The 26221-nt window shown below is 37.5% G+C and overlaps 1 protein-coding gene across 3 annotated transcripts in view; it reads left to right on the plus strand.

Annotated features, from left to right (window-relative positions):
- The window catches only part of MAP2K5 (mitogen-activated protein kinase kinase 5), a 266164-nt gene that overhangs the window by 92283 nt on the left and 147660 nt on the right, over positions 1-26221 (plus strand). For all 3 annotated transcript variants that reach the window (XM_067751737.1, XM_067751743.1, XM_067751752.1), the window contains exons 10-13: positions 159-227; positions 320-401; positions 13089-13150; positions 18793-18841. In XM_067751737.1, coding sequence (XP_067607838.1) covers positions 159-227; positions 320-401; positions 13089-13150; positions 18793-18841 — 262 coding nt within the window. The remainder of the gene's footprint in view (positions 1-158; positions 228-319; positions 402-13088; positions 13151-18792; positions 18842-26221) is intronic.

Consider the following 26221-nt stretch of genomic DNA (forward strand, 5'->3'; position numbering starts at 1 on the left):
GACACAGTTTGTATTACTGGAGGTTGTGGTGGGGAGGAGAGAGGTGGAATGAATAGAGGAAACACCATATTTTTTGTTTTTATATTTCATAATGAATATGACTATATTTAATTTAAAGGTGAATAAATGTGTAAATGTTGATTCCTTTATATATTTAGGTCATACTACTAGATATTACACTGGAACTTCAGAAGCAAATTATGTCTGAATTGGAAATTCTTTATAAGGTAATTTTTTTCTTGGTCATTTTTCCTTATAAAGTATGCCTGTGGTATTGGCTTGCAGGCTATTAACTACTTTTGTCTTATTTTTGTTACAGTGTGATTCATCATATATCATAGGGTTTTATGGTGCATTTTTTGTGGAAAACAGAATTTCAATATGTACAGAATTCATGGATGGTGAGTCTTCCCTTTTATAATACTTTAAAAGTGATTTTGGGAGTAGAGTGCTTTAAAACCTGGTTTTGATATAGGTATCAAGTAAAATTAAAAGTAATGAAAATATACTAATAATTACCTCCTTTATGCTCTAAAACATCTTAGTGTTAAGGGTTCCTGTTGTTAAATATTTATAGCCGAGCCATAATTTCAAGAATGTAATTTCATTTACTTTTACTGAAAATTTAAATAGATTAAATACTAGTCTAATCGGTGGTGTGATACTTGATTCTTCCAGACAATCTGTCTTCACTTGCAAAACAATTGCCCTGTTCTTTTAATGTTTCAATAGCCAAAACAGATTTTCTTTTAAAGAAATCTGTTAATGCAATGTCCTGTGTCTTAGAAAGAAATCAGAACTTAATTGCAAGATAAGAAATTGTTTTCCAACACAGCTGTTTAGCCAAGATTTGTTTAGTTTTCTTTGGACTCTAGCCCTTTCCTTCCTTCCTTTATTTTTATTCATTTCTATTTTGATAAATCTTTTTTGTTCTGAATATTTTGGCAAAATGCAAATTTCTCGGTACCCTATCAGTAAAATGATGTCATCATTGTTATTGTTTACCTATTTGAAATCAAAGCAGTCTTTAAATTTCACATATTCAATTTTTTAATGTCTAGCTCATTAAAACTCAACATTTGGGAGTTCCCTAGTGGTTCAGTGGTTAGGACTCAGTGCTTTCATTGCTGTGGCCCGGGTTCAATCCCTGGTTGGGGAACTAAGGTCCTGCAAGCCTAGCGGTACAGCCAAAAAAAAAAACCCTCAACATTTAAAAAATATACTTAGTTCATTTGGGGGATTCTCAGTATATTAATAATACAATTAGTTCATTCCCCACAAAACTTTGTTTTTTTTTTGGCTGTGCGTGGGCTGTCTCTAGTTGCGGTGAGCAGGGGCTACTCTTCATTGCAGTGCGTGGGCTTCTCATTGCAGTGGCTTCTCTTGTTGCGGAGCACGGGCTCTAGGCTCGTGGGCTTCAGTAGTTGTGGCACACGGGCTTAGTTGCTCCGCAGAATGTGGGATCTTCCCGGACCAGGGCTCGAACCCGTGTCCTCTGCATTGGCAGGTGGATTCTTAACCACTGCACCACCAGGGAAGCCCCCCACAAGACTTTTTAATGAGCCATCATTGACACCTTGTTACTATAATAATGTGTTCTAAATTAGTTATAGTAGATGTCAAGAATTAAAAGTCTTAAAAACATATGGGAAGTATGACAGTTAGTATTCAAGGAGACTGACTAGAAAAAATGGTTCATAGAGCCAGTACATGTCATTACTTTATGACTTTTCATCATCCTTTTTTGAATCCTCAATTTTTGTTATATTAAAAAATGTATTTATTAAGATGGTATGTTCAAATACCATAAAATTCGTCCTTCTAATGTGTACAGTTCAGTGGTTTTTAGTATATTCACAAGGTTGTGTAACCTTCACCACTAATTCCAAAACATTTTTATCACCCTGGAAACGAATTCCCTACCCATTAGTAGTAACTCCCTATACCCTCTTCCCTCTAGTCCCTGGCAACCATTAATCTACTTTCTGTCTCTATGGATTTCCCTATTTTGGACATTTCAGATTAAGTGGAATCATACAGTATGTGGCCTTTGTGTTTGGCTCCTTTCACTTAGCATAATGTTCTCGAGGTTCACGCAGGTTGTAAAATTTATCAGTACTTCATTACTTTTCATGACTGCATAATAGTCCATCATATAGATCACCACATTTTCTTTACTCGTTCATCACTGATGGGCATTTGTGATGTTTCCATTTTTTGGCTGTTGTGAATGATGCTGCTATGTACTTTTGTGTACAAATTTTTTGTGGACATATGTTTTCACTTCTCTTGAGTATGTCAGTAGGAGTAGAATTGCTGGGTCATATGGTAGCTCTATGTTTAACACTGCCAAACTGTTCCATTCCATTTTATACCAGTTTGCATTCAGTTTGCTAAACTTGTTCCTTAAACTCTAATAGGTTTTTATAGATTCCTTAGGGTTTTCCATATAGAAGATCATGTCATTTGAAAATAGAGGTAGTGTTACATCTTCTTTTCCATTTTGTATGTCTTTTTTTCTGTTTCTTGCTAAACTACCCTGGCTAAAACTTTCAGGACAGTGGTTTTTTGGTTTTTTTTAATTTTTGAAAGAAATATTTATTTATTTTTTGGCTGCATTGGGTCTTAGTTGCAGCACCCAGGATCCTTCGTCACAGCACGTGGGCTCTTTGTTGCAGTGCACAGGCTTCTCTCTAGTTGTGGCACACAGGGTCATTAGTTGCAGCACAAGGGCTCTCTAGTCGTGGCACGCAGGCTTAATTGCCCCACGGCATGTGAGATCTTAGTTCCCTGACCAGGGATTGCACCGGTGTCCCCTGCATTGCAAGACGGATTCTTAACCACTGGACCACCAGGGAAGTCCCTCAGTACAGTGTTGAATAGAAGTAGTGAGAGCAGACATCCTTCTTTTGCTCCTTAGAAGGGAAGCTTTCAGTCTTTCACCATTAAGTATGATGTTAGCTGTGGGGTTTTGGTAGATGTCATTTATCAAGTTTGTTGAGTATTTTTATCATAAATTGGCATTAGATTTTGTCAAGTGCTTTTTTTGTCTATTAAAATGATCATGTGTTTTTTGGTCCTTTATTCCATAGTTACAGTGTATTATATTAATAGATTTTTGCATATTGAATCAGTCCTGTATAATCCTTTTTATATGTTGCTGGATTCAATTTGTTAGTATTTTGTTGAGGATTTTTACATCCATATTCTTAAGTGATATTGGTTTGTAGTTTTCTTTTCTTGTAATGTCATTGTGTGAGTTTGATATCAGGATAATTCTGTCCTCAAAGAATGAGTTGGACAGTGTTCCCTCCTCTTCTGTTTTTTGGAAGAGTTTGTGAAAGATTGATGTTAATTCTTCTTAAAACGTTTGGTATAATTCACCGGTGAAGCCATCTGGTCCTGGGGTTTTCTTTGTGAGTAGTTTTTGTGGTCAGGTGGCATTTGTTGTCTCTCATTAGGAGAAGTCCAAGCACTGCTGCCCACTGCATCTTGGTATTGGAGTTGCCAAGAAAAACAGAATACAATCAAGCACTGGATTGAACAATGCTTCACTCACATAAAAAAAAAAAGAGACAGAGCAAGATCAGCTTTAGTAGTGGGTGTCAGTTCCCAATGGCCAACAGCAGGTCCCTCCTGGCAGTCTGTGCAGGGCAGTTGGCCTGCACATACCCATCTGTGTTGCAGCAAAAGTACCCCCCACTCTGCCCTACTCCCCTGGAGTCAGAAATACTGAAAGCTGGAGGTATGCCTAAGGTCCATTGATGCACATGCTTAATCAGGACAAAGGAGTACACACTGAGCCTAAAACAGGGAAAGATATTCCAAAGCAAGGAGATAAACTCAGCACAGGTTGTGTGGCCTCTTTATCTCTTGGTAAGCAAGTGTTCCAGCCCCAAGGCCCATTCTTATGTGGCCAAGTAGGATTAGTAAGACAGTGTGCATAAGACTGTCTTTCCCAAAAGTTTTTCAAAAACTGTGGTATAATATATAATTTACCATATTAGCCATTTTTAAGTGTGTAGTTCAGCAGCATTAGTTCATTCACATTACCATGCAACCACCACCGTCCATCTCTAGAACTCTTTTCAGCTTGCAAAACTGAAACCCCATACCCATTAAGCCATAACTCTCCTTTGCCTCCTACTCCCAGCCCCTGGTAGCGAATATTCTACTTTCTGTCTGTATGAGTTGGGCTACTCTGGATACCTCAGCTAAGTGAGCTTGCACAGTATTTGTCTTTTTTGGGACTGGCTTCTTTCACTTTTCATAATGTCCTCAAGATTTACCAATGTTGTAGCATATGTCAGAATTTACTTTCTGTTTAAGACAATAATATTGTGAGTAGTTTTTTAAATCACCAACCAATATCTTTATTAGTTATAGTTATAGGCTTATTCAGAATTTCTGTTTCTTCTTGAGTCAGTTTTGGTACTTTGTGGCTTTCTAGAAGTTTGTTCATTTCATCTAGATTATCTAATTTGTTGGTAAACAATTATTCCTAGTATTCCTTTGTAATCATTTTTATTTCGGTAAAGTCAGTGTAATGTTCTCTCTTTCATTCCAGATTTTATTAATTTGAGTCTTATCCCTTTTTCTCTTGGTCAGGGTAGCTAAAAGTTGGTCAGTTTCTTTGTCTTTTTCAAAAACCAACTCTTGATTTCTTTGATGTTTCTCTGTTGTTTTTCTATTGTGTTAGATCTCTGGTCTAATACTTATTAATTTCTACTAGCTCTGTTTTTAGTTTGCTCCTCTTTTTCTGTATTTTTAAGCTGTGAAGTTAGGATATTGATTTGAGATCTTTCTTATTTAATGTAGGCGTTTGCAGCTATACATGTCCCTCTAAGCACCTCTTTAGCTGCACTCTAGAAGTTTTGATATGTTGTTTTTTTCATTTTCATTTATCTCGCAGTGTTTTCTAATTCCCCACAAAGATAATCCCTGTGATTTCTCTTTTGACCCATTTTTATTTAGGAATGTGTCATTTTCCACATTGAATTTGTCCTTCTGTTGCTGATTTCTAATATTCCTTAGAGGTCAGAGAACATGCTTTGTATGATTTCAGTCCTTTTAAATTTATTGAGATTTGTTTTATGCCCTAAAATATTGTCTGTCCTGGAGAATGTTCCATGTGCACCTGAGAAAAATGTATTCTGCTATTGTTGGGTGGAGTGTTCTTGAGATGTCTGTCAGGAGTAGGTGGTTTATGGTGTTAAGTATTTTATTTCCTTGTTAATCTTTAGTGCAAATTGTTCTATCTACTGTTGAAAGTGGGTATTGAAATGGGGTATTTTTTGGTTGTCTGTTTCTCCCTTCAGTTTTGTCAGTTTATGCATCACATATTTTGGCATTCTGTTGTTAGGTGCATGTATGTTTGTAATTGTTATATCTTCTTGATGAATTGACTGTTTTATTATTATAAAATGTGTTTCTTTGTCTCTAGTCACAGCATTTGCCTAAGAGTCTATTTTGTCTAATTTAGTATAGTCATTCCGGTTCCCTATTGATTACTGTTTGCTTGCTATGTCTTTTTCCGTTGTTTATTTTCAGCCTATTTGGGTCTTTGAATCTAAAGTGCATCACCTATGGGCAGCATAGAGTTGGATAATTTTTTTATCCAGTCTGTCAATCTTTCATTCAGTTAGAGTGTTTAATTCATTTACATTTAATGTAATTAATGACAAGCTAGAATTTATATCTGCCATTTTACTATTTGTTTTCTTTAAGTCTTCTTTTATGTTCTTGTTTGTTCATTACTGCTTTCTTTTATATTAAATAGATATTTTCTAATGTACTGTTTAAATTATCTTGTGGTTTCTTTTACTATATTTTTAAGGTGTATGTTTGGTTTCCCTAGAGATTACAGTTATCATCTTAACTTATTCAGATTAATATCAACAACTTATTTCAGATTAATATCAACTTCCTTTCAGTAGCGTACAAAAACTTTGCTCCAAACTTTATTTTATATCTCTGTGTGTGTGTGTGTGTGTGTGTGTGTGTGTATATATATATATATATACACACACACACACACAGAGAGAGAGAGAGATAGTGAGAGAGGGATTTGTATATATGTGTGTATGTATATGTGTATGTTTGGGAGGGTGTGTAATTTGCCTCTTTATTGATAGCCTGTATTTGGGAAGACATCATCCTCATACTTCAGTTCCTTACAGACAGTTTCCTTTAGTTATATGGATGTATATTAACATAGCTGATTAAAGATTTTTTCCAGTAAGTCCAACATCTGAGCTTTTTTAGGGACAGTTTCTGTTGATTGCTTTTGTTCCTGTGTATGGGTCATACCTTTTTGTTTCTTTACATGTCTCATTTTTTATTGTTGAAAACTGGACATTTTAAATTATGTAATACGTTAACTCTAGAAATCAGATTCTCCCTCATCCCCAGGGTTTGTTTTTGTTGGATATGTTTGTTTAGTGACTTCTAAACTATTCTGTAGTGTTTCTGTCTCCAGTGTGTAGCCACTGAAGCCTCTTTCAGTTAGCTTACTGGTCAGCTAATGATTAGGCAGAGATTTCCTTAAATGCCTGGGGCTAATAAGTCTCCCAGTCTTTGCTGAAGGGTTCTGAGTGTGTTGGGGCACACCTTCAGTACTCTCCCACTCTCAGAGAGGGATAAGTCTAGTACTCTCCCACCAGTTGATAACTGTGCCTTAGTCTTTGCTTCCTGCTTGTGCTGAGCCTCATGTTCAGCCCAAGGTGACTGCTGAAAGCCTCCTCCAGGCCCTCCTGAGCATGCACATGGCCTTGTGCATGCATATATCCTAGATTCCCAAGAATATGTTGCAGCTTTTCAAAGCCTCCATTTTCTCTTTTTCCAATAAATCTATTTATTTATTTATTTATTTTTGGCTGTGTTGGGTCTTCATTACCGCGCACTGGCTTTCTCTAGTTGTGGCGAGCGGGGACTACTCTTTGTTGCAGTGCACAGCTTCTCCTTGCGGTAGCTTCTGTTGAAGCACGGGCTCTAGGCGTGTGGGCTTCAGGAGTTGTGGCACTGAAGCTCTGTAGTTGTGGCTTGCAGTTCTAGAGAGCAGGCTCAGTCGCCGTGGCGCATAGGCTTAGTTGCTCCACGGCATGTGGGATCTTCCCAGACCAGGGCTCGAACCCGTGTCCCCTGCATTGGCAGGCAGACTCTTAACCACTGCACCACCAGGGAAGTCCCTCAAAGCCTCTATTGACTTCTCATTCCCCAGCTTTTCCTTTTAAGACTTTTGGTTAGCCTATTGTTTACCTAAACTGTTATCCGCCACCTCAATAAGTTACAGAGTTAATTGATTGCTTCTAATTGTTTTCAATAAATGCCCCTAAGGAAAAGGTTTTTTGTATAAGGTGTAAGTAAAGACAGCATTGCAAGTGGGGTCTTCCAGGGAACCCCCAAGCAGGTCAGAAGTGAAACTTTTATGAGAATGTGGATATGAAGGAGCACCAAATCAGTTCTGCCTGTGCAGTGGCTATCAGGCTGCTGGAGTTTACTGTGATGGCAGGCTGCTGGTTTTCAAGGCTGCACTGAAGCTGGAGATCAGGCAGTGGGAATAGGGCAAGTTAAAATGCCACAAAACTTGCTGTTCTTACCAAGATTCAAGCGTTGTCCTGAATAAACAATTTTGGGGTTGCTACAATCCTTTGGCTAATTTCAAGAGTTGTGAACAAGTTGATTCTGACAATTTTTGTATGTTTTTTCATTGCTTTTGTGGAGGAGAGAATTTTCAGAGGACCTTACCCTGCTGTTTTTAGTGATGTCACCTTTTAGTTACATTTTAATACTTTAAGTCCTTATCTTAAAATATTCACTTTATAACCTATGTTTAACCTCTTTTTTTGAGACTCCTCACTCTCTTGACTTGAGCTGCCTGAAGCCCTTCTCCTACTGCTGTTGGCAGCTTCCCTTCACTCCACCCTAACTGGTCCCTGAACACTAAAATTTCCTACTTCTTAAGTTTTGTTCTGCCATTCCCATCTTCTCTGCTATTTCCCACATCAGCTCCTGTAAAACTTTATTACCCTCCCCCAGATTTTACCTATCTCTTTCTCATTTAGAGACAACATAGACTATCAGGTATGAGCTCTCATAATTCCTTGCTTTTCCACCTATAGCTTAGCAACAACTGCACACACCTGATCCACCTCTCACATGAAAAGCTGTTTAAGGTCAGTCCCTTTACGTGTGCATCCCCTTGGTGGAGTTTCTCCATTAACCACCCTCTCTCTTTTGGACCTTCATTCTCTCTGTAATAAACAAAATATTCCTCAAAAATACATGGACCAAAAACTATGTGCCATCCTCTATCATTCCTTCTCTCCCCTTCCTATCTCAATTAAACTTCTTGACAGCTTTGTCTCAACCCTAGTTCTGTTCTGTTAGTGTAAATTCCCATTATTTATTTTAATCTTATATTAGTTGTTTATTTCCAAGTAGTAATTGAGCACTTTCTTTCAGACACTGTTCTAAACTTGGGGGACAACAGTGAACAAGACTTAATCCCTGTTGGTATGGGGCTTAAATTCTAGAAGGGGAGACAAGAAACATACAGTACACTCTCAGAGAGGGATAAGTCTAGTTAGAACCTAAAGCAGGGTAGATGATGACTAATAAGGAGAGGAGGTGCTATATTGCAGGGGTCCCCAACCTCTGGGCTATTGACCAGTGCTGGTCTGCAGCCTGTCAGGAACCGGGCCTCACAGCAGGAGGTGAGCAGCAGGCGACGAGCAAGCAAAGCTTCATCTGCCGCTCCCCATTGCTCACATTACTGCCTGAACCATCCCCACACCCCACCGTCCGTGGAAAAATTGTCTTCCACAAAACCGGTCCCTGGTGCCAAAAAGTTTGGGGACTGCTGCTATACAGGACGGTCAGGGATGGCTTCTTTTTTTTTTTTAACTAAAAAAATTTTATTTATTTATTTTTTATACAGCAGGTTCTTATTAGTTACCTATTTTATACATATTAGTGTATATATGTCATTCCCAATCTCCCAGTTCATCCCACCACCGCCACCCTCACCCCCCCCCCACTTTCCCCCCTTGGTGTCCATATCTTTGTTCTCTTCATCTGTGTCTCTATTTCTGCCTTGCAGACTAGTTCATCTGTACCGTTTTTCTAGATTCCACATATGCGTGTTAATATGCGATATTTGTTTTTCTCTTTCTGACTTACTTCACTCTGTATGACAGTCTCTAGGTCCAAGGGATGGCTTCTTTGTGGGAGTGGCATTTTAGCAGAGACTTTAATGTCAGTGAGCCAGCTCAGGGAAGGTCATGGGGAAGATCTTCAAGGCCAGAGGATCAAGTATAAATGCTCTAAGGTGGGAAGCAAGCTTGGTGTAATCAGGCCCCACAAGAAGGCCATGGTGACTTGAGAGTAGTGATGAGAGGACCTGGGGCCAGACAGGAGGCCAGAGAAATAGGCAGAAGCTAGATTGTGTAGGCCTTGTAGGTCATGGTGAGGAATTTATGTTTCAGTCTGAATTTGTTAGGATGTATTGGAAGGTTTCAAGTAGGGGAGTGATTTGATAGGCCTTCTCATTAAGTCAAAATTAAATTCACTCAGAAATACCCAATATAGCATCTCAGAATCTGTGTACATGTATTTGGATTACCATCATGGGAATAAGTTGTTTCCCCCAAAACCCATGTTGCAAAGAAAGAAACGGCTCTTTATTTTTTTCAACTGGAAGAGACTAAGAGAGTTTCTGAAATTTTTGCTAGTGGCTCCAGATTTCAATTTTGTTAGTATTAATAATAATCATGATCATTTTAAGGAAAATGTTGGGATGAATATGAAACTAATGTTACTTGTTCATTTACTACTTATCTGTTTATCCCACATGCAAGACACTACTTTGTGTTGTAGCCCTGTATTAGGATAAACACAGACCTTACCCCATGAGTTCTTTTTTTTTTTTTTTTTGCGGTACGCGGGCTTCTCACTGTTGTGGAGCACAGGCTCCGGACGCGCAGGCTCAGCGGCCATGGCTCACGGGCCCAGCCGCTCTGCGGCATGTGGGATCTTCCCGGACCGGGGCATGAACCCGTGTCCCCTGCATCGGCAGGCGGACTCTCAACCACTGTGCCACCAGGGAAGCCCCCCCATGAGTTCTTTTGGCTTAATTTCATGAAGATGATAGCCCCAGTTCATCAACAGAAGTGTGTAGTTGCTTGGCAGTTGACATGGATTTTTTGCTACTCTGTTAGCACTCTTCCTCCCGGTTCCCGTGGTGGATAGTGGCATGCAAGGAAATGACTGGCTAGGGATGATCTGAGGCCAGGGAACCTGAGGAAGTGACAGGTCACAGAGAGTAAACCAGTGACCTTGGAATCATGAGGAGAAGGTTCAAAGCAACCATTCAACAGATAAACGAGTATCTATATGCCTTGAATACCAATGCCTCAGCAAAGATTAAACTGTCTCTCTGAGTATGTGTCATATAGTAATATCACATTGCAGTGAGACTAGAAAGTTCACATGTGATTCTCAAGCTATGTGATGTTATGGAGAAACCTTTTAGATCTTTGCAGTTCAAAGGTTCAGATCTTTTCTGAGTTCTGGCATCAACGGACTCATGGCTGTGACTAGAACACCTACCTCTCTGGACTCAGTTTCCCTCCTCTGTCAAATAAAGTCATTGGGCTGATCTTTAAGGTCCCTCCAGCACTAATGTTTGATGATTTGATGAGTCTAAAGATTGCCTAGGCCTATAGGATAGAAATGATAGTAAAACTCAGTAAAAATTCAACTGAAAACCTTCTGCCATTTTTAGGCTGGTAAGAGTTATTTTAATTGCATGAGAACTCATCCGGCTTAGTAGGAACTATTGATTCTAAGTGGATCTGCCACAATTTTTTTTTGCCTCTGACAGTATCTCTCTCTAATGATTATGTCAAGGACAGGATGAATCTGTGATGACACAAAGCCAGCTATGTAAAGATTTACCCATATGGATAGCTAAGGAGAGTGGGATATAACTGAGATTAAGTAGATATTTAGAAAAATCAGTGAATTACCTCAAAATGGGATTCTTTTTTGGCTTGTTCCACTAAAAATGGAGGTAATGTAATCTTTGGTTTTTTGATTTAGCTCGTTGACTACTATCCGTTTAGCTAATTAAGCCCTGATTTATATCCTATGTAAAAATAAATCTTCTCTTAACACCTCTTAGTAGTGTATGTGAATAGATTTGCACCTCCTGGTTTTGAGCCACTCAAGCTGTTCACTTCATAAGGGACTGGCCCACTAAACTCCATTAATGAGGATTCCAAATACCAACATGTAAAGCTTGATCTTCTTGAGACTGTTCATCCTTGCAACTGCCAATTCATCTGAAAGATCGATGAGAACATGAAATGTTTTTTCTACCGTGTTTTCACTTTTCTTGCATCTATAATAAAAATGCCATTTTAGTAAATAAAGATGGCTCACCTCATTGCAGAAGTGTCTTTTTTTCATTCTCTTCCGGGTAGCACCCAGAACCAAAGCATAAGGTTTACTAACACTGTGGTTTTCTAGCTTCTTTTCAGAATCTGGAAACTACAAGCCAAAGTTAATGAAAGAAGTGATCATTTTCCTGCTTTAAACAAGATAAATACAAAGCCAGTATCTTTATATATATGGAATATATATTGATGTAATATTTTTTACAGGGAAAAATAATTTTTTCTCTGTTCAGCTTTAGGAAAACTTGACATAAAAATATTTATATTTGCAAAATAGACTTAACTGCATTTGAAAAGGATAATATGCTCCATGTTAACATCTTACGAGGCATACTTATAAAGCATCCAGTGGTAAAATTGTTAAATATGAATTTTTAGCCTCTGATAGAAACAAAAATTGTTTCTCAAATATATTGGATAATTCCTTTATGGAACTGAAAGACTGTGCACCTCACCTTGACTCAAAGAAAGGTTATTACATGTGGTTAAAATAGTTCTCATATAATCATATCATTAATATGAGTAAAGTAGTGATTCTTTGCATATCTTCCTGAAATTCTTGTACTACTTGTATAAGATTAAAAATTTAACAAGCATACTCAAATTTATACTTCCAAATGAATACTGATTCCTTTGAAATAGTTTCCTGGGAAAGTTATGCCATTATTTTAATGATGTTATTGTTGCTGCAGATGGTTTGCAGTCCCTTCTTTTGAAACTGTTTTCAGAGCAACTTAACCTAGCTGGTAAAATTCATGGTGATTTACATTTATTTACTTATTCATCTGACAGATATTTATTGAATATGTACTCTCTGTTAGTTGTGCTGATTTCTAGGTTGATGAAAATTAAAATCAAACAACATGACCCCTGCCTTTATCATGTTCACAATCTATTGATTTTGTTTTTTGGAAACCACCAAAAGCTGAATTTGGTAAAGGTGAAGGATGTTAGTGAATACCATTTTAGTGAAAAAATGTTACGACATAAGGAGGTTTTTTTTAACCTCATAAAGTGGTTTTCAAAATTATATCAAAGAGAATCTCCAAAAAAGAAAAAAACCATTTTGTTCTAAGATAGTATCTTTGGAATATGTTGATTGCTTGTCATGGTACCTAATTTGAAGGGTAACATTCATTTAGATAGATGTTAACATAACTATTTTACTTCATTAGTTTTTATGTGTATTTTGAATTTTATACGTACCAGCTTTTGTTTGGTTAATATGAAAATTCTAAGATAGGGTCCTGGTTTACCTTTGAGAAAACTGTTAACACAAGCTAGATGCCTAGATATGATTGTCCTATTGACCTTTAGTTTTGCGTATGTATCTAAGTTTACATAAAGTACAGATTCTTAGCCTGTCCTTCACTACTTTCCTTCAGTTTTTACATGTGTATGATTATACACTTGAGAATAAAATGAAAGTATCTAGTTATGCTTCATCTGGAAGTATGATTATGTCATAAATATTGATAAAACTGGACTAAAAAGCTAATTTTACCCTAGACATCCAATGCATGATGTCAGTAGAGAAAAAGAAGTCTCACAATGGATCCACAGAGGAGGAGGCGCCCAGTGCACTTTTCTAGTAGTTTCATTTGTTGTAACACAACATGTTTGTTTCTACAGGGGGATCTTTGGATGTATATAGAAAAATTCCAGAGCATGTCCTTGGAAGAATTGCAGTGGCGGTGAGTATATGGCTTCAACTCTATGAAATTTGGGTGATTTAATCTCTATAGTCAAACATTATTCTCTTTATATCCTCAGGATTTTTTTTTTTTTCTTTTTCTTCAATCCATGCTGACTGCCAGGGCCTTCTTAACTCTCATCATTTTTGTCCTTTCTTCTTTTCATAGACCAACCTACAATAATAACATAGACACATGACAGTTTTCAGGCTTATGGATATTCTTTTTTTTTGGCCACGCCGTGTGGCTTGCAGGATCTTAGTTCCCTGACCAGGGATCGAACCTGGACCCTGTCAGTGAAAGGGTCAGGTCCTAACCACTGGACTGCCAGGGAATTTCCTGCATATTCTGACCTGTTCTCGTTTCATGTATTTGCAGGGACCTTTCTACTCTTGTTAACCAGTAAAATTTCCACGTTCTTTGGAAAGAAAGCTGTTTTAGGGACATTTTGTAGTTATAGGCATATGATTAGAAAATACTTTTAAAGCCTGAATTATTAAAATAAAACCATCTATAAGAAAATAGTACTTTAGTCTTAAAGATTTTTGCAGACTTTTTATGTACTTGGTTTTTAATTTTTTCACCACGTATATCTAGAATTTATACCTTTGTGATTTCCTCTTTTCTATATTCACCAATTTAAACCGATGAACTATATCAACTAAATTAACATTACTATATAAACTCCAGATTTCAAATTCGGAATAACATAGACTAAACAGTGTCTAAGAGAAGTCGTGGGTGGTGTAATAGTAAACAGTTGCTAAACTAAAGGCGCTCTGATAACTTAAGCAGTTTAGTGCAGAACAAAGTGGTTATACCATGTACCATTTAATTAAATGGCTGATTTTCACATTCATTATACATCAAACTGACAACACAGATCCTTTAATCCAACTTGGACACTTATTTAGTCTTAGTTCATTGTAATTCACAGCTTTCCTTTTTTCTTTCTAATTATTAGTGAGAACTGCCCAGGGTGATGAGAACTTTCTTTCCTGATGCTATTGCTGCTAAGTAGCTTCTAATCTACATGTTTAGGTAGATGAGTATGAAATTTGACTACTTAAAGCACTATTTTAGATGAAAATAAAAATGTTTCATTTCCTCTTTTAATCTCAGGGGGGAATGAATGCTTTGTGGCTTTTGGCATTTCTTAGCTCTAAAGTTTAAAAACATGTATATTAAAGGGCAAAAAAGGAGGAATACCAATTGAAAAAGCAAAAAGTATATGAGTTCTATACGCAGTTATCTATCAAACTTGGCTAAAATAGGAATCTGCCTTCTTCAGTAGAGAAGCTTGTTCTTCCTGGATTTCATAAATCTTGCCGCCCTCTTGTGTAGGGCAGCCACACAAGGCCATCGGTCTTTTCAGTTCTACTGGAGTGGGAAGCCTGTGAAGTGAATGGAGTCAGCAAAAAAAAAAAAAAAAAAAAAAAATCCAGTGCAGGGCTTACCTAACTGAAAATATGACAGTGATTTTAGTGAAAGGCATTTGAAATAAGTGCTAGCCAAAGCATTATTTGTATTTAACCCTTACTTTTAAAACATGAGGCTGTTTTTGTTTTTTTTTTCTAAAATGTGTCCAATTTCACCAGCTTTTATGGCGTATCAGGTCATAGTAATGAAAATTGCCTGTGGCCGGAGTAAAAAAAAAAAAATGCTTTTGATAATTTTACTCTTCATCTGCCACTTTTTATAAACTCTGCTAGGGCCTAAGCTTGTATAATACTTCCAAAGTGTGTTTTTTTAATGAAATTTTAGTAGACTACAAAGTTGGTTACTCCTTTTCTTGCAGCTAACAAACACCAGTGGAAGGGTTCTACCAATCAAAATAAGACTAGCAAATTGATGGTTTGTAGGACATGATTTGTAAAGTAAATGTTCTCACAGCCTGATTGGGTTCCCAGTATCCTTGACCGTCACTCCTCTAGTGTTCTGAAGACAGCATCAACATCATTCCCTTGAGTTCCCTCAGGGAGACCAAGGAAGCACATGGGTTCTTTTGCCAAGTCAGAAGGAACAGAATCAGGAGAGAGGAGGGAAATAGGTGTATATTGAGTACTTCTTTATGAAAATCATCGATAAATGTTTTATGTACAAATATTATGTCATTTACCCTTCACAGTAACTCTATAGATGATTGTACATATTTTATACAAGTGCAAGATGAGATGTAGAAAAGTTAAACAGCTTGCCTAGAGATATCATGTAGCTAGTCAGTAATAATTAGAACCCAGGGCAGTTTGACTCCAGGCCCCATGCTCTTTCAATCTGGTTTCCTAAGAAAATGAGAAAAAAGAAGAGGAAGAAATGAAAGGGAGAATGAGGTTTAAAAGTAAAAAAGAGAAGTATGAATGAGAGAATACTGGCATAACACATACAACTGCTTCAGATTCTTTTCATGTCTTAGAACCACATCTAGGCATCTCTTCCTCCCCCAAGTAACTTTATTTTCCAGGTTCTAATAGTCTGGCATGCTATACAGGTCCACAAATCCAACATTCATTACAGGATAGACCCCTGTCAGCCTTTATGATATGTTGTTCAAATTTTCTCTTGATGGATGTATGGCAAGAGAATATTTTCCCAGAAAAAGAAATCCATATAAACTGGTTGATTTCAGCCTTACACCTTGCTCAGTGATTTTTATTACTTTCCACTGGAATCTGGTCTCCTATAAAGAGGAATGCCTTTCTCCCTTTCCCTGCCATCTAACACATTTTATTTTTCCTCTCATTTCTGAAGCAGTGACACTGTGTACTGTATTTTGAGTGCTAATGTTGATTGAAGTTGTCCCTGAAAGGCTGTGCACTTGACATGTCAAGGAGTGAGTGACTGACAGCAGATATAAGTACTTTTAGTGTCAAGGCTTTGTCAAGTCGTTGTGAAACCTAGTTTACTGAATACCAATAATACCCTCTAGATTTTCAAGGGACAGATTTCTAGCTCCCCATGCATTTATTCTTCTTCTAAAGGAAAATGTAGTCTATTTTGATAAAGTTGGAAGAATAATATTTTCTTTTTGAATGTCCAACAAAACTTATAAATTTAGCAAGTATCATAAAATCAGTATTTGTTTTACTTTTTCTCTGCCTGATAATCTGAATATGGTGGATTGCCTTCCCCTGTGTGTTTTCTGATTATTCATTTTCTGTGGGACTAATTTTCAGTGGTGAGTTATCTTTAATGGGAGAGCTTTAAAATATGCAACTTATAAGTTGAGAACTTTAACCCTATTTCCAGAGCTCAGAGGGTGATTACTTCCAGCTAAATAAGATGATGTTGTCCTACTACTCAAAGAAAAAATTGTTTTTATTATTGATGTTATTTTTATAAGCATTTAAGGGAATATTTTTGTCCTGTTTCTTCCTTCTGTGTTATTCCTATTTTCATATTTTCTTTTTTTACTATCTTACTGTTCAGAGTACATGTGTTTTATTGTAATGCCACTTAGTCTGAATTCTGGAAGAAATCATTTGCTATAGATATGTATTCCGTTCTCTTAAAATAGAAAAATGTATCACAGAATTGATTATAATGCGTTAGCAAATTTTTCAGGAGTACATTCCACTCAGTGAGAACAATTAAAATACGTTAACTTCTGCTCAGCATTAGTTGGTATAGATTTTATCTTCTTCTAGACCTTTAGTATTTGGAAATCGGGTTTTTCCCTTGGCATTTCTATTTTTATTATTGCCCTTGGTCTTTTTTGATCAACTAAAATCCTTGCATATTTAGCTCCAACCCTCTTTTCATCTTTCTCAAGGTATGTAAATTACTCGGTTACTTCTCATAATGGTAGTTTTTCTTTTTCTTATATTCCTGACTCACCTAAAAATTTCTATAATGATGGGTACTTTAAAATTCTTACAGTAAATTTTTTTTTTTTCCCTGTGGTACGCGGGCCTCTCACTGTTGTGGCCTCTCTCGTTGCGGAGCACAGGCTCCAGACATGCGGGCCCAGCGGCCATGGCCCACGGGCCCAGCCACTCCGCGGCACGTGGGATCCTCCCGGACCGGGTCACGAACCCGTGTCTCCTGCATCGGCAGGCGGACTCTCAACCACTGCGCCACCAGGGAAGCCCCCCAGTAAATTTTTAATAATAGTGGTGTGTTCATTGTATCTGATACCTAATTATGAATAGTCAACCTTGAAATTGGTAAGTTCACACTCGTGTGCATTACAGGGTCAGTGGGTGTGAATAAAGACATATGCATCTCCTTTTACAGCTATTTCTATATAAAAATTTTTAAAGCTTTTGATGATTAACTTTCCCACACAGAAGGTAGCACTTATAACCCACGTACTTAGGGTCTTGGAAACATCTTCTCTTCAGTACCTTATTCGACTAATTACTCTTAACTCAGTCTGTTAAATTAAAAAAATCTAAACTCTAACTCAGATGTTTGTGTTTTCTCATTTTATTTCTTTTACTTGCCCGTTCAGTATTGTCTACATGATTCCACACATACTTGCATCAGTCAGACTGGCTTGTGAGGATCATCCTCTTGATATACTTTGTTGTTTCCTACCCTAAAATCATTTAAAATATTTGGGGGGAAACTTTTTATTTTGAAATTATTTTAACCTTCCAGAAAACTGGTGAGAGTAATACTAAGAATTCCCAAAGATGCTTCACCCAGATTTCCCAATTGTTAACAATTAACCACATTTGATTAAATATATATGTACAGATTTTTTTCCTGAAGCATTTGAGAATTATTTGCAAATATCATGACCCTTTACTCCTAATTACTCCAGGTGTGTATTTCCTAAGAACAAGGACATTCTCTTACATCATCACTGTATATGGATCAAAATTAGAAAATTAGCATTGATACATCATTATTATCTAATCAACAGTCCTTATTCAGATTTTGCCAGTTGTCCAATAATACTCTTTATAGACCAAAAGAAAAAAATTTTCTAGTCCAGCATCCAGTCTTGGATTATACGTTGCATTTAGTTGTCATGTCTGTTTAGTCTCTGTTAATCTAGAACAGTGTCTCAGTGTTTGTCTTCCTCGATATTTTTGAAGAATGCACTGCCCCAACACTCTGATCATATATTTTTACCTTGGCTTGAATGCTTTTTTCACTTTTCTTCACATCAGTTGAATCTGTTACTCAGGGCCTGGCACTTTGGTAAAGCCTTCCTGACTGCTGTCAGGGGAAGCAGCCTTTAGTCCACCCATTGCCCTCATTAGTTAAGTTTTTTAAAAATGTCTCTCCTTGGTCATAAATGTCATGACTTTAAAAATTTTTCTTTTCATGTACAGAAGTGTAGAGAATAAGTGAAAATCTTTGTTCCTTTTTCCTGTCCCTCTCCTTTCTGCCCACACCACCACTGAGAACTTCGTCAGTGGACTTCCAGGTCATATTATGTGCACACATATCCATTTCTTTCATTCATCGTACCTTATCTTCAGAACACTGTGAGCTCATTAAAGGAAGGAACCTGTAGCTTATACATTCGGTGTCCCCACAGCGCCTGACACAGAAACGGAAGGTGTTCAATAAATGCGTGTTGGTTAACAGACTTCGGAAGGAAGAAATTACGGCTGATACGATTATGTGTTTAAATGTGGAAAGTTCCTTATAAAAACCATCATTGTCCTGTTTTCTCTTTCTCAATTTAGGTCGTTAAAGGCCTTACTTATTTGTGGAGTTTAAAGATTTTACATAGAGGTATGTACTGGCTTACAAGCTCTGACTTAATTTGGGGTAAGGTGGGGAGCTCTCCCTATACCTTGATTTTTAAAGTGAATAAATGATCTAATATTTAAGCCAGGCGATATATTTGGTAGTCAGTAAGATGGCTGCTTTATAAATGTTACTTAAAAAATTTTTTCTTCCTTAACTACTCTGATTTAGATTATAAACTTGGTATTGTATTTTTGTGAATAATGTTTACCAAACATGTGTAAAACGGTGTTTTTCATAGTATTTGGAAATGACAGGATCTTATTTTTCTTAACTCTAGTTAATTGCAAAACCTTCCCTTTCTATATAATTGCATCCCTTCCTTTTATTAACATTTCAAATATCCTCATGCATTGTTGCTTAAGAGATTGCTTTACATACCTTGAAAGTGAAACTTTAAATAAGGGATTGGTAAGTGCATCAGCAATTAGTCTCCTAGTCTATTAACAGAACACATGAGAAGAATAATCGGATAACTGTTGAATGTTGCAAAAGGAACCTCCCTTTGCATTTTTTAATATTCCCCAAATGTCTGAATTCATTTGGAAGTTGGCCTAATGTTACTAACTACTGTTTAATTTTACACGTCTGCTCAGCCTAGCTTTATGCACATTTGGAGAATGCAACAACATACACAGATGTGATGAAAGGAAAGTTTTGTGTTTTTTTTTTTAAGGTATAAGGTATGAGAGAGAGAAAACAACTGATGTCTTCAATTGTAGTATCACATCTGTCACTAAGGGTTATTTTTTGTTGTGGTGGTTTTAATATCCTAGTGATTCCAAATTTGTGCTTAAATCTTCCTTCCTCTTTTGAAAAGGGTATGTAGATTTTGACAAGCAAAACTTTCAATTCAGTTCTTGAAGGTTTTTATGCTGATTAAGTGGAATCATAAACCAAGTTTTTCTTTAAAGCCAGTCCACTCTATTTCTAGAGTGTATAGTTGGTACACATGTAGATGTAGGGAGAGTGAACTGAGTGTGTATTATTCTTCCTGGGAATAAATAAGCATGTGAATACATCTGGTGGGTGAGAAAAAATGGAGCATTTTCTCCTCCAGGATTAAGAGAGAATGGTTGTTAACATAATATGACTTATATTGCTTCCGTGTACTCCCACCTCCCCAGACTCACCAACCCATAAAGTGGTTATAGCCATTTTAATAGGAATTAACACAGTGGTCAATTCTTGTCATTTTATTGATTTTTATGGACATCTGCTATCCATTTGACAAAGGAAATCAAGGAAGTCATCAATGCTCAGTAGCAAAGCCTTCATTAAAAGGACCTTGCCATGGAAATTCAAATGTTATTTTTTTTAATTTATTTATTTTTGGCTGCGTTGGGTCTTTGTTGCTGTGTATGGGCTTTCTCTAGTTGCAGTGCGCGGGCTTCTCACTGTGGTGGCTTCTCTTGTTGCAGAGTATGGGCTCTACGCGCGCGGGCTCCAGTAGTTGTGGCACCTGGGCTCAGTAGTTGTGGCTCGTGGGCTCTAGAGCGCAGGCTCAGTAGTTGCGGCACACGGGCTTAGTTGCTCCACAGCATGTGGGATCTTCCTGGACCAGGGCTCGAACCCATGTCCCCTGCATTGGCAGGCGGATTCTTAACCACTGGACCACCAGGGAAGTCCTGCAAATATTATTATTAAAGAGATCCTTAGGCTCATCCTGTACTCTGGGCACACAGCATAATTCTGGTTTATAAGAAATTCTCACTAGCCATAACTTTCTGTGAGGACTCTTAGTAGCACTAAGAACTATAATAGATAGGAAAATACTATTCAGTTATTCTGCAGTCATCTTTGTTTTTCTTCTTTAAAATCATTGGTTTTAGTTTTACTCTTCATCTGGAGGAATAATTGAATTTTTCATTCAAAATGGCATCTTGATGGACATATTTCAAATGGATTTATGTCTGGATCTAAAAATAAAGTCTAAAGTGTTCGTCAGAGTCCTGTACAACCACTCTATAATCACTGTGGGCAAGTGTGGTTGACCAGAGCCTCTTAGAGGTAGGTAGGTCCTTCTCCCCAGCTGTGGTTGCAGTTTGGGCTAAGAAGCGTTCTTTGATCAGTGATGTATGAGGGCCTTAGTGGTTTGACTGATTTTGGACATAGAGGTTTCAAAAAGGAATCCTAAGCCTGTACTTCTCTTTTTAGTCTGTGCTGGCCAGTCCAGTTCCCACAGAGAGTAACCACTATAAAATGCCACTGGTTATGGAATGAAAATATCTGCGAGAGGCTGAGTGGGGATAGTGGTAGTGGGCCAGCTAACCCTCTCAAGGGATTTCAGTTTTTTTAATTTATTTATTTAGTTAAAGTATTGATTTACAATGTTGTATTAGTTTCAGGTATACAATGTTGTGTTAGGTACAGCAAAGTGATTCATTTATACATATATATAGATTCTTTTCCCTTACAGGTTATTACAAAATATTGAGTATAGTTCCCTATGCTATACAGTAGGTCCTTGTTGGTTATCTATTTTGTATATAATAGTGTGTATATGTTCAGTTTTAAATAAATACCAGTAAGTGAATGTGCATCTGCATCTGTCTAGATGGAAAGACTAATGAATTACAGTGCAGATGAACAGTTATTCCCCAGTAATTATGGGTACTCAGCTATAGAAATAGTATGCTGTGGTAGTATACCTCATTAAACATATATGTTTAGCTTTTGAGTTTCCTTGTTATTTGTGGAAACTTGTACCTTCCAGATTTAAAAGTACGTGTTTTTATTGAAGAGTAGAAGAAGCCAGGTGTCCCTGAAGAATTTTGTAAAGCTTTGTCATGAGAAATTTACTCTAGATTGAGTAGTTGTGAACTTAATATTTTAGATGTTTTGTCTATATTTAATAACTTGGATTTCATAAAATAAGATTAAAGATGCCTTTTTATTTACCAAAAAGCTATTTAATTTTGTCCTTGATTTAAAAATTGTAGCTTTTTAGATCAGTTCAATTAAAGATCAGAGCTTTTAAGTTCAGCTAAGGCAATTAAATAGGTAATATACTTGTTTATAGACTTTTGATATGTAAGCTTATTGCTGTACCTTCTTAAAAGCACATATCCTCATTTTTGCTTTCTTGAATGACGATGGGAGTTCTAGCTGAATATGTGTCACGTTGTCAAATCAAAGACAGTGGTCCTTCTGCAGGAGGGGGAGCCCGGTACAGGCGCTGTGAGAAGACAGAGTGAAAAGATGGTGAAAGAGAAGCATTAATGAGTGATCTAAGCCTCCTTCTCCTTTGTCTCAGTCTAAGTACCTGTGTTCTCCTCTGTCATTTTCTTCCCTACCAAATGCTGCCCCTAAAGACCAGGGTCTTGTACTTATGAACACAAATTTTAAAATATTAAGAAATGGATATATATTCAGTTATCTAATGAGAAAAGAGGATAAACTGTTTCTCACATTTAAATGGCTTCCTTGAAGTACAGTGGTCCTGGATTTGTAGCTGTAAATATATATGTGTGTGTGTGTATATATGTACATATATGTGTGTATATATAGGTATATATATGTGTATATATGTATACATGTGTATATATAGGTGTTTGTGTGTGTGTATATATATATATAGTGGAATTTATAAAATATAGTTAATGACTTCCAGACGAGCTGTTGAAAATCGAGTCTTTCCTATAGTGCAAACCCCATGAGGACTGTAGAGCAGAGTGAAGTCTGAGCAACAAGCAGCAACAGACCACCCATCCATCCCATGAAGCTTGTTAGTCTGGTACAGGTTAGTTTATTTGTGTATTATGGAAACTGTAAATTTTTTTAGGAATTGAAGTGTATCAGTTGCCATTCATAGTGGATCATCAAGTGATATATTCAACCAGGTTTTACTTTTGTTTATTTTGTTCTTTTTAAGATCTGGTTGAGATGATATATGTGAAAGTGCTTTATAAGCTATCAAATATTAGTAATGCAGGTATGTTTTAATTATATAATAACTATTATTAGAATTAACCACTTTATCCTGTTAATAAGAATACCTCACTCCCAAATCAAGCCAGGGAGAGAGTTTATTATATTTTGTATTACTAGGTGAAAAATTATGAAAATCTTTTCTTCAGGATAAACATGTGGTATCACATGAGGAAATAATTATTAAAACTGTTTGAGGGCTTCCTTGGTGGCGCAGTGGTTGAGAGTCCGCCTGCCGATGCAGGGGACACACGTTCGTGCCCCGGTCCGGGAAGATCCCACATGCCGCGGAGCGGCTGCGCCCGTGAGCCATGGCCGCTGAGCCTGCACGTCCGGAGCCTGTGCTCTGCAATGGGGGAGGCCGTGACATTGAGAGGCCCGTGTACCGCAAAAAAAAAAAAAAAGAAAAGAAAAAAGAAAAAAAAAAAAACCTGTTTGAAACTTCCACCAAGATTAACTACTGTGGAAAAATTGTCCTTATTAAAAAGCATTCGTGTGAGCCCTGTGAGCATAGCATGTACTGACTGAGTAAAAACAAAGAAAATGAACAGTGAGAAAGTCTGTTAGGCCAGATCTGACATTACAGCAAACATTGCAGCTTAACTTCAAAACATACATCGCCACTAATGAGGTGAGAGCCCTGCATATTAATAAACCTACAGCTCCAGTCACAGCCATCATTACCCACATCAAACATAAATACAAGATTAACACCTATGCCATTTCTTTGGAAGATGTGAGAATGCCCTGGCATTAACTGCTCTCCCTTTCCCTGAGGATAATAAATAGAAATGGAAGGGTAATGAGAATAGAACTTAGATTAAGAAAATAAAATTGGCAGTCAGGCTGGGGCAGTCTTACACAGATGGAGAAGTTTATAGAAAGAAAAAAACCTAGATAGTTGGTGTCCCAGGATATTTTTGTATATATGAACCTGGTTGGTTTCATCAATTTTCTCTAACAGGAGAGCTTTTTTATATTTTATATTATATATATATGTATTAAAAAATGTTTTTGTATTATTCTGAAGGCAAATGCTGCCCAATTTGTGATTGGAGAAAGTAAGCCTTGTGGTTTCAATAGGCATGTTAGAAATTTCATTTTCTACCCCTGGCTCTACTTTTTATAAATCTGTCCTCATACATATTTTCCAGTTGGTGCCAAAGCCAGTGTTTTTAATTTGTTCATGGAGCAACTATTTATTTTTATCCCTACTGTGTTCCAGGCAGTTGTCTATGTAGTTGGAATACATCGATTTGTATAAAACAAAAGATTCTGACACTCATGGAACTTATACTCTAGCTGGGGTGGGGCAGGGTTGGGAAGGTAATGTCGCTAAGTAATGAATATAATTTAAAAAAATACAGAGTGTGTTAGAGGGTAGTTATTAATAGGGAGAAAAGAAAAAGTAGATCAGTCTTAGGGGAGGGAAAGGGCAGGTTGCAGTGTTCATCAGGTAGGCCTCATAGAGAAGATGAGATTGACGCAAAGGCTTGAAGGAAGAGAGTTGCTAGACAGGAAGGTATGTGGGGGAACAGAGCAGAAGATGCTGGTGGGATGTGCGTGATGTGTTCATGGAACAGCAGGGAGGCCAGTGTGTCACGCTGAGGATGGGGGTGAGGGTATTATCAGCTGTTAGGCAGTGTTACAGTAACCAGGTGAGTTATAGAAGCTCAGGTCAGGGAGACAGTCGTGAAGATGGGGAGAAGTGGTCAGATTCTGAATATATTTTAAATGTAGAGTTAGAATTTCCTGATGGATTGCTTGTGGATTTTTAGAGGAAGAGAGGAGTCAAGTTTGCTTCAACTTTCAGCGGTAGTTTGGTGTGATAAAAAATGTTTCCTGCTACATTTTTTTTTCTGCTAAAACAGAGACCTTCACTAAAATTAAAGAAAAAACTGATCATATCAAGTACTGACAAAGAATACAGAGCAACTGAACTCTCATACATTGCTAGTGGGAATATGAAATGGTCCAGCCACTTTGGAAAGCAGTTTGGTACTGTCCTACAAAATGATTTGGCAATCGCACTCCACATGGCTTTATTCATAGTAGCCCCAAACTGGAAACAACTCCATTGTCTTTCAACTGGTGAATGAGTAAACAAACTGTGGTACATCCAAACATAGAATACTACTCAGCAATAATAGGGAACAAACTACTGATTCATGCAGTGACATAGATGCACCGTAAGTTCCTTATGCTAAGTGAAAGAAGCCAGACTCAAAGGGCTACCTATTGTGTCACTCCACATATATGACGTTCTGGAAAAGGCAAAGCAATAAGGATGGAAAATACATCCGTGGTTGCCCAAGGGTAGAGGAAGGGTTGACTATAAAGCTGTGAGGGAATTTTGGGAGATGTTGCAAATTCTATATCTTGAATTTGGTGGTGGTTATCAGACTGTACACATTTGTTAGAACACTTAGACTTATACACCTAGATAGGGTGAATTTTACTGTAAATTATACCTCAGTAAATCAGACTTTTAAAAAAAAGAAGAAGGAAGAGAAAGAAGGCATTCTTTTAATTCTTAGCAGTGCAGTGGAAGCTCTACTTTATTATTATTATTTTATTTTTCTTTTTTTGGTTGTGTTGGGTCTTCATTGTGACATGCGGGATCTTTGCAGTGCACAGACTCTTCGTTGCAGCACACCGGCTTCTCTCTAGTTGTGGCATGCAGGTTTTCTTTCTCTAGTTGTGGCATGCGGCCTCCAGAACACGTGGGCTCTGTAGTTTGCAGGATGCAGGCTCTCTAGTTGAGGCATGCAGGCTCAGTAGTTGTGGCGTGCAGGCTTAGTTGCCCTGTGGCATGTGGGATCTTAGTTCCCCAACCAGGGATCGAACCCATGTCCCCTCCATTGGAAGGTGAATTCTTTACCACTGGACCACTAGGGAAGTCCCATGGAAGCTCTGCTTTAGAAAGACGTTTCCCCTGCCCAAACAGACAGACCATTCTTTCAAGGGGTCTGGTTGATTCTGTCATTATCATCGTATCTCGTGGCTCCTGAGAAATCCTACCTAGGTTTGGTCTAGCAACTCACTAGCTTGGAAAAAAAAAAAAAAGAATCCTTCATGATTTAAAGGATATCTGCAATGTCAGAAAGACAAAAGAGAGAGAGGGAGAAAGAAAGAGAGGGAGGGATGGGAGGAGGAAGGGAGAGAAAGAGAGAAACTTAAAAGTTGCTGTTATCCTTGGCTAGCAATCTGGAGCATCTGGAAATTGCACAGATTTTTCTTTTCTTAGTTAACCTGTTTTTTCCTCAGATATTATTTAAGAACTGTAGATGTGCCACACTGACCTGGTCTAACTTGGACAATTTTTAAAAAGCTCAATTTCTAAGAAGGAATAAAGTTTTATTTAAATTCCCAATCCAGTCCCTCTGACTGACTGCCTCGTTGTGTGACCCTGGAAAGGCAGGTGACTCTTGCTCT

Source organism: Pseudorca crassidens, chromosome 1 (genome assembly GCF_039906515.1).
Source record: "Pseudorca crassidens isolate mPseCra1 chromosome 1, mPseCra1.hap1, whole genome shotgun sequence".
Classification (NCBI taxonomy): Eukaryota; Metazoa; Chordata; class Mammalia; order Artiodactyla; family Delphinidae; genus Pseudorca; species Pseudorca crassidens.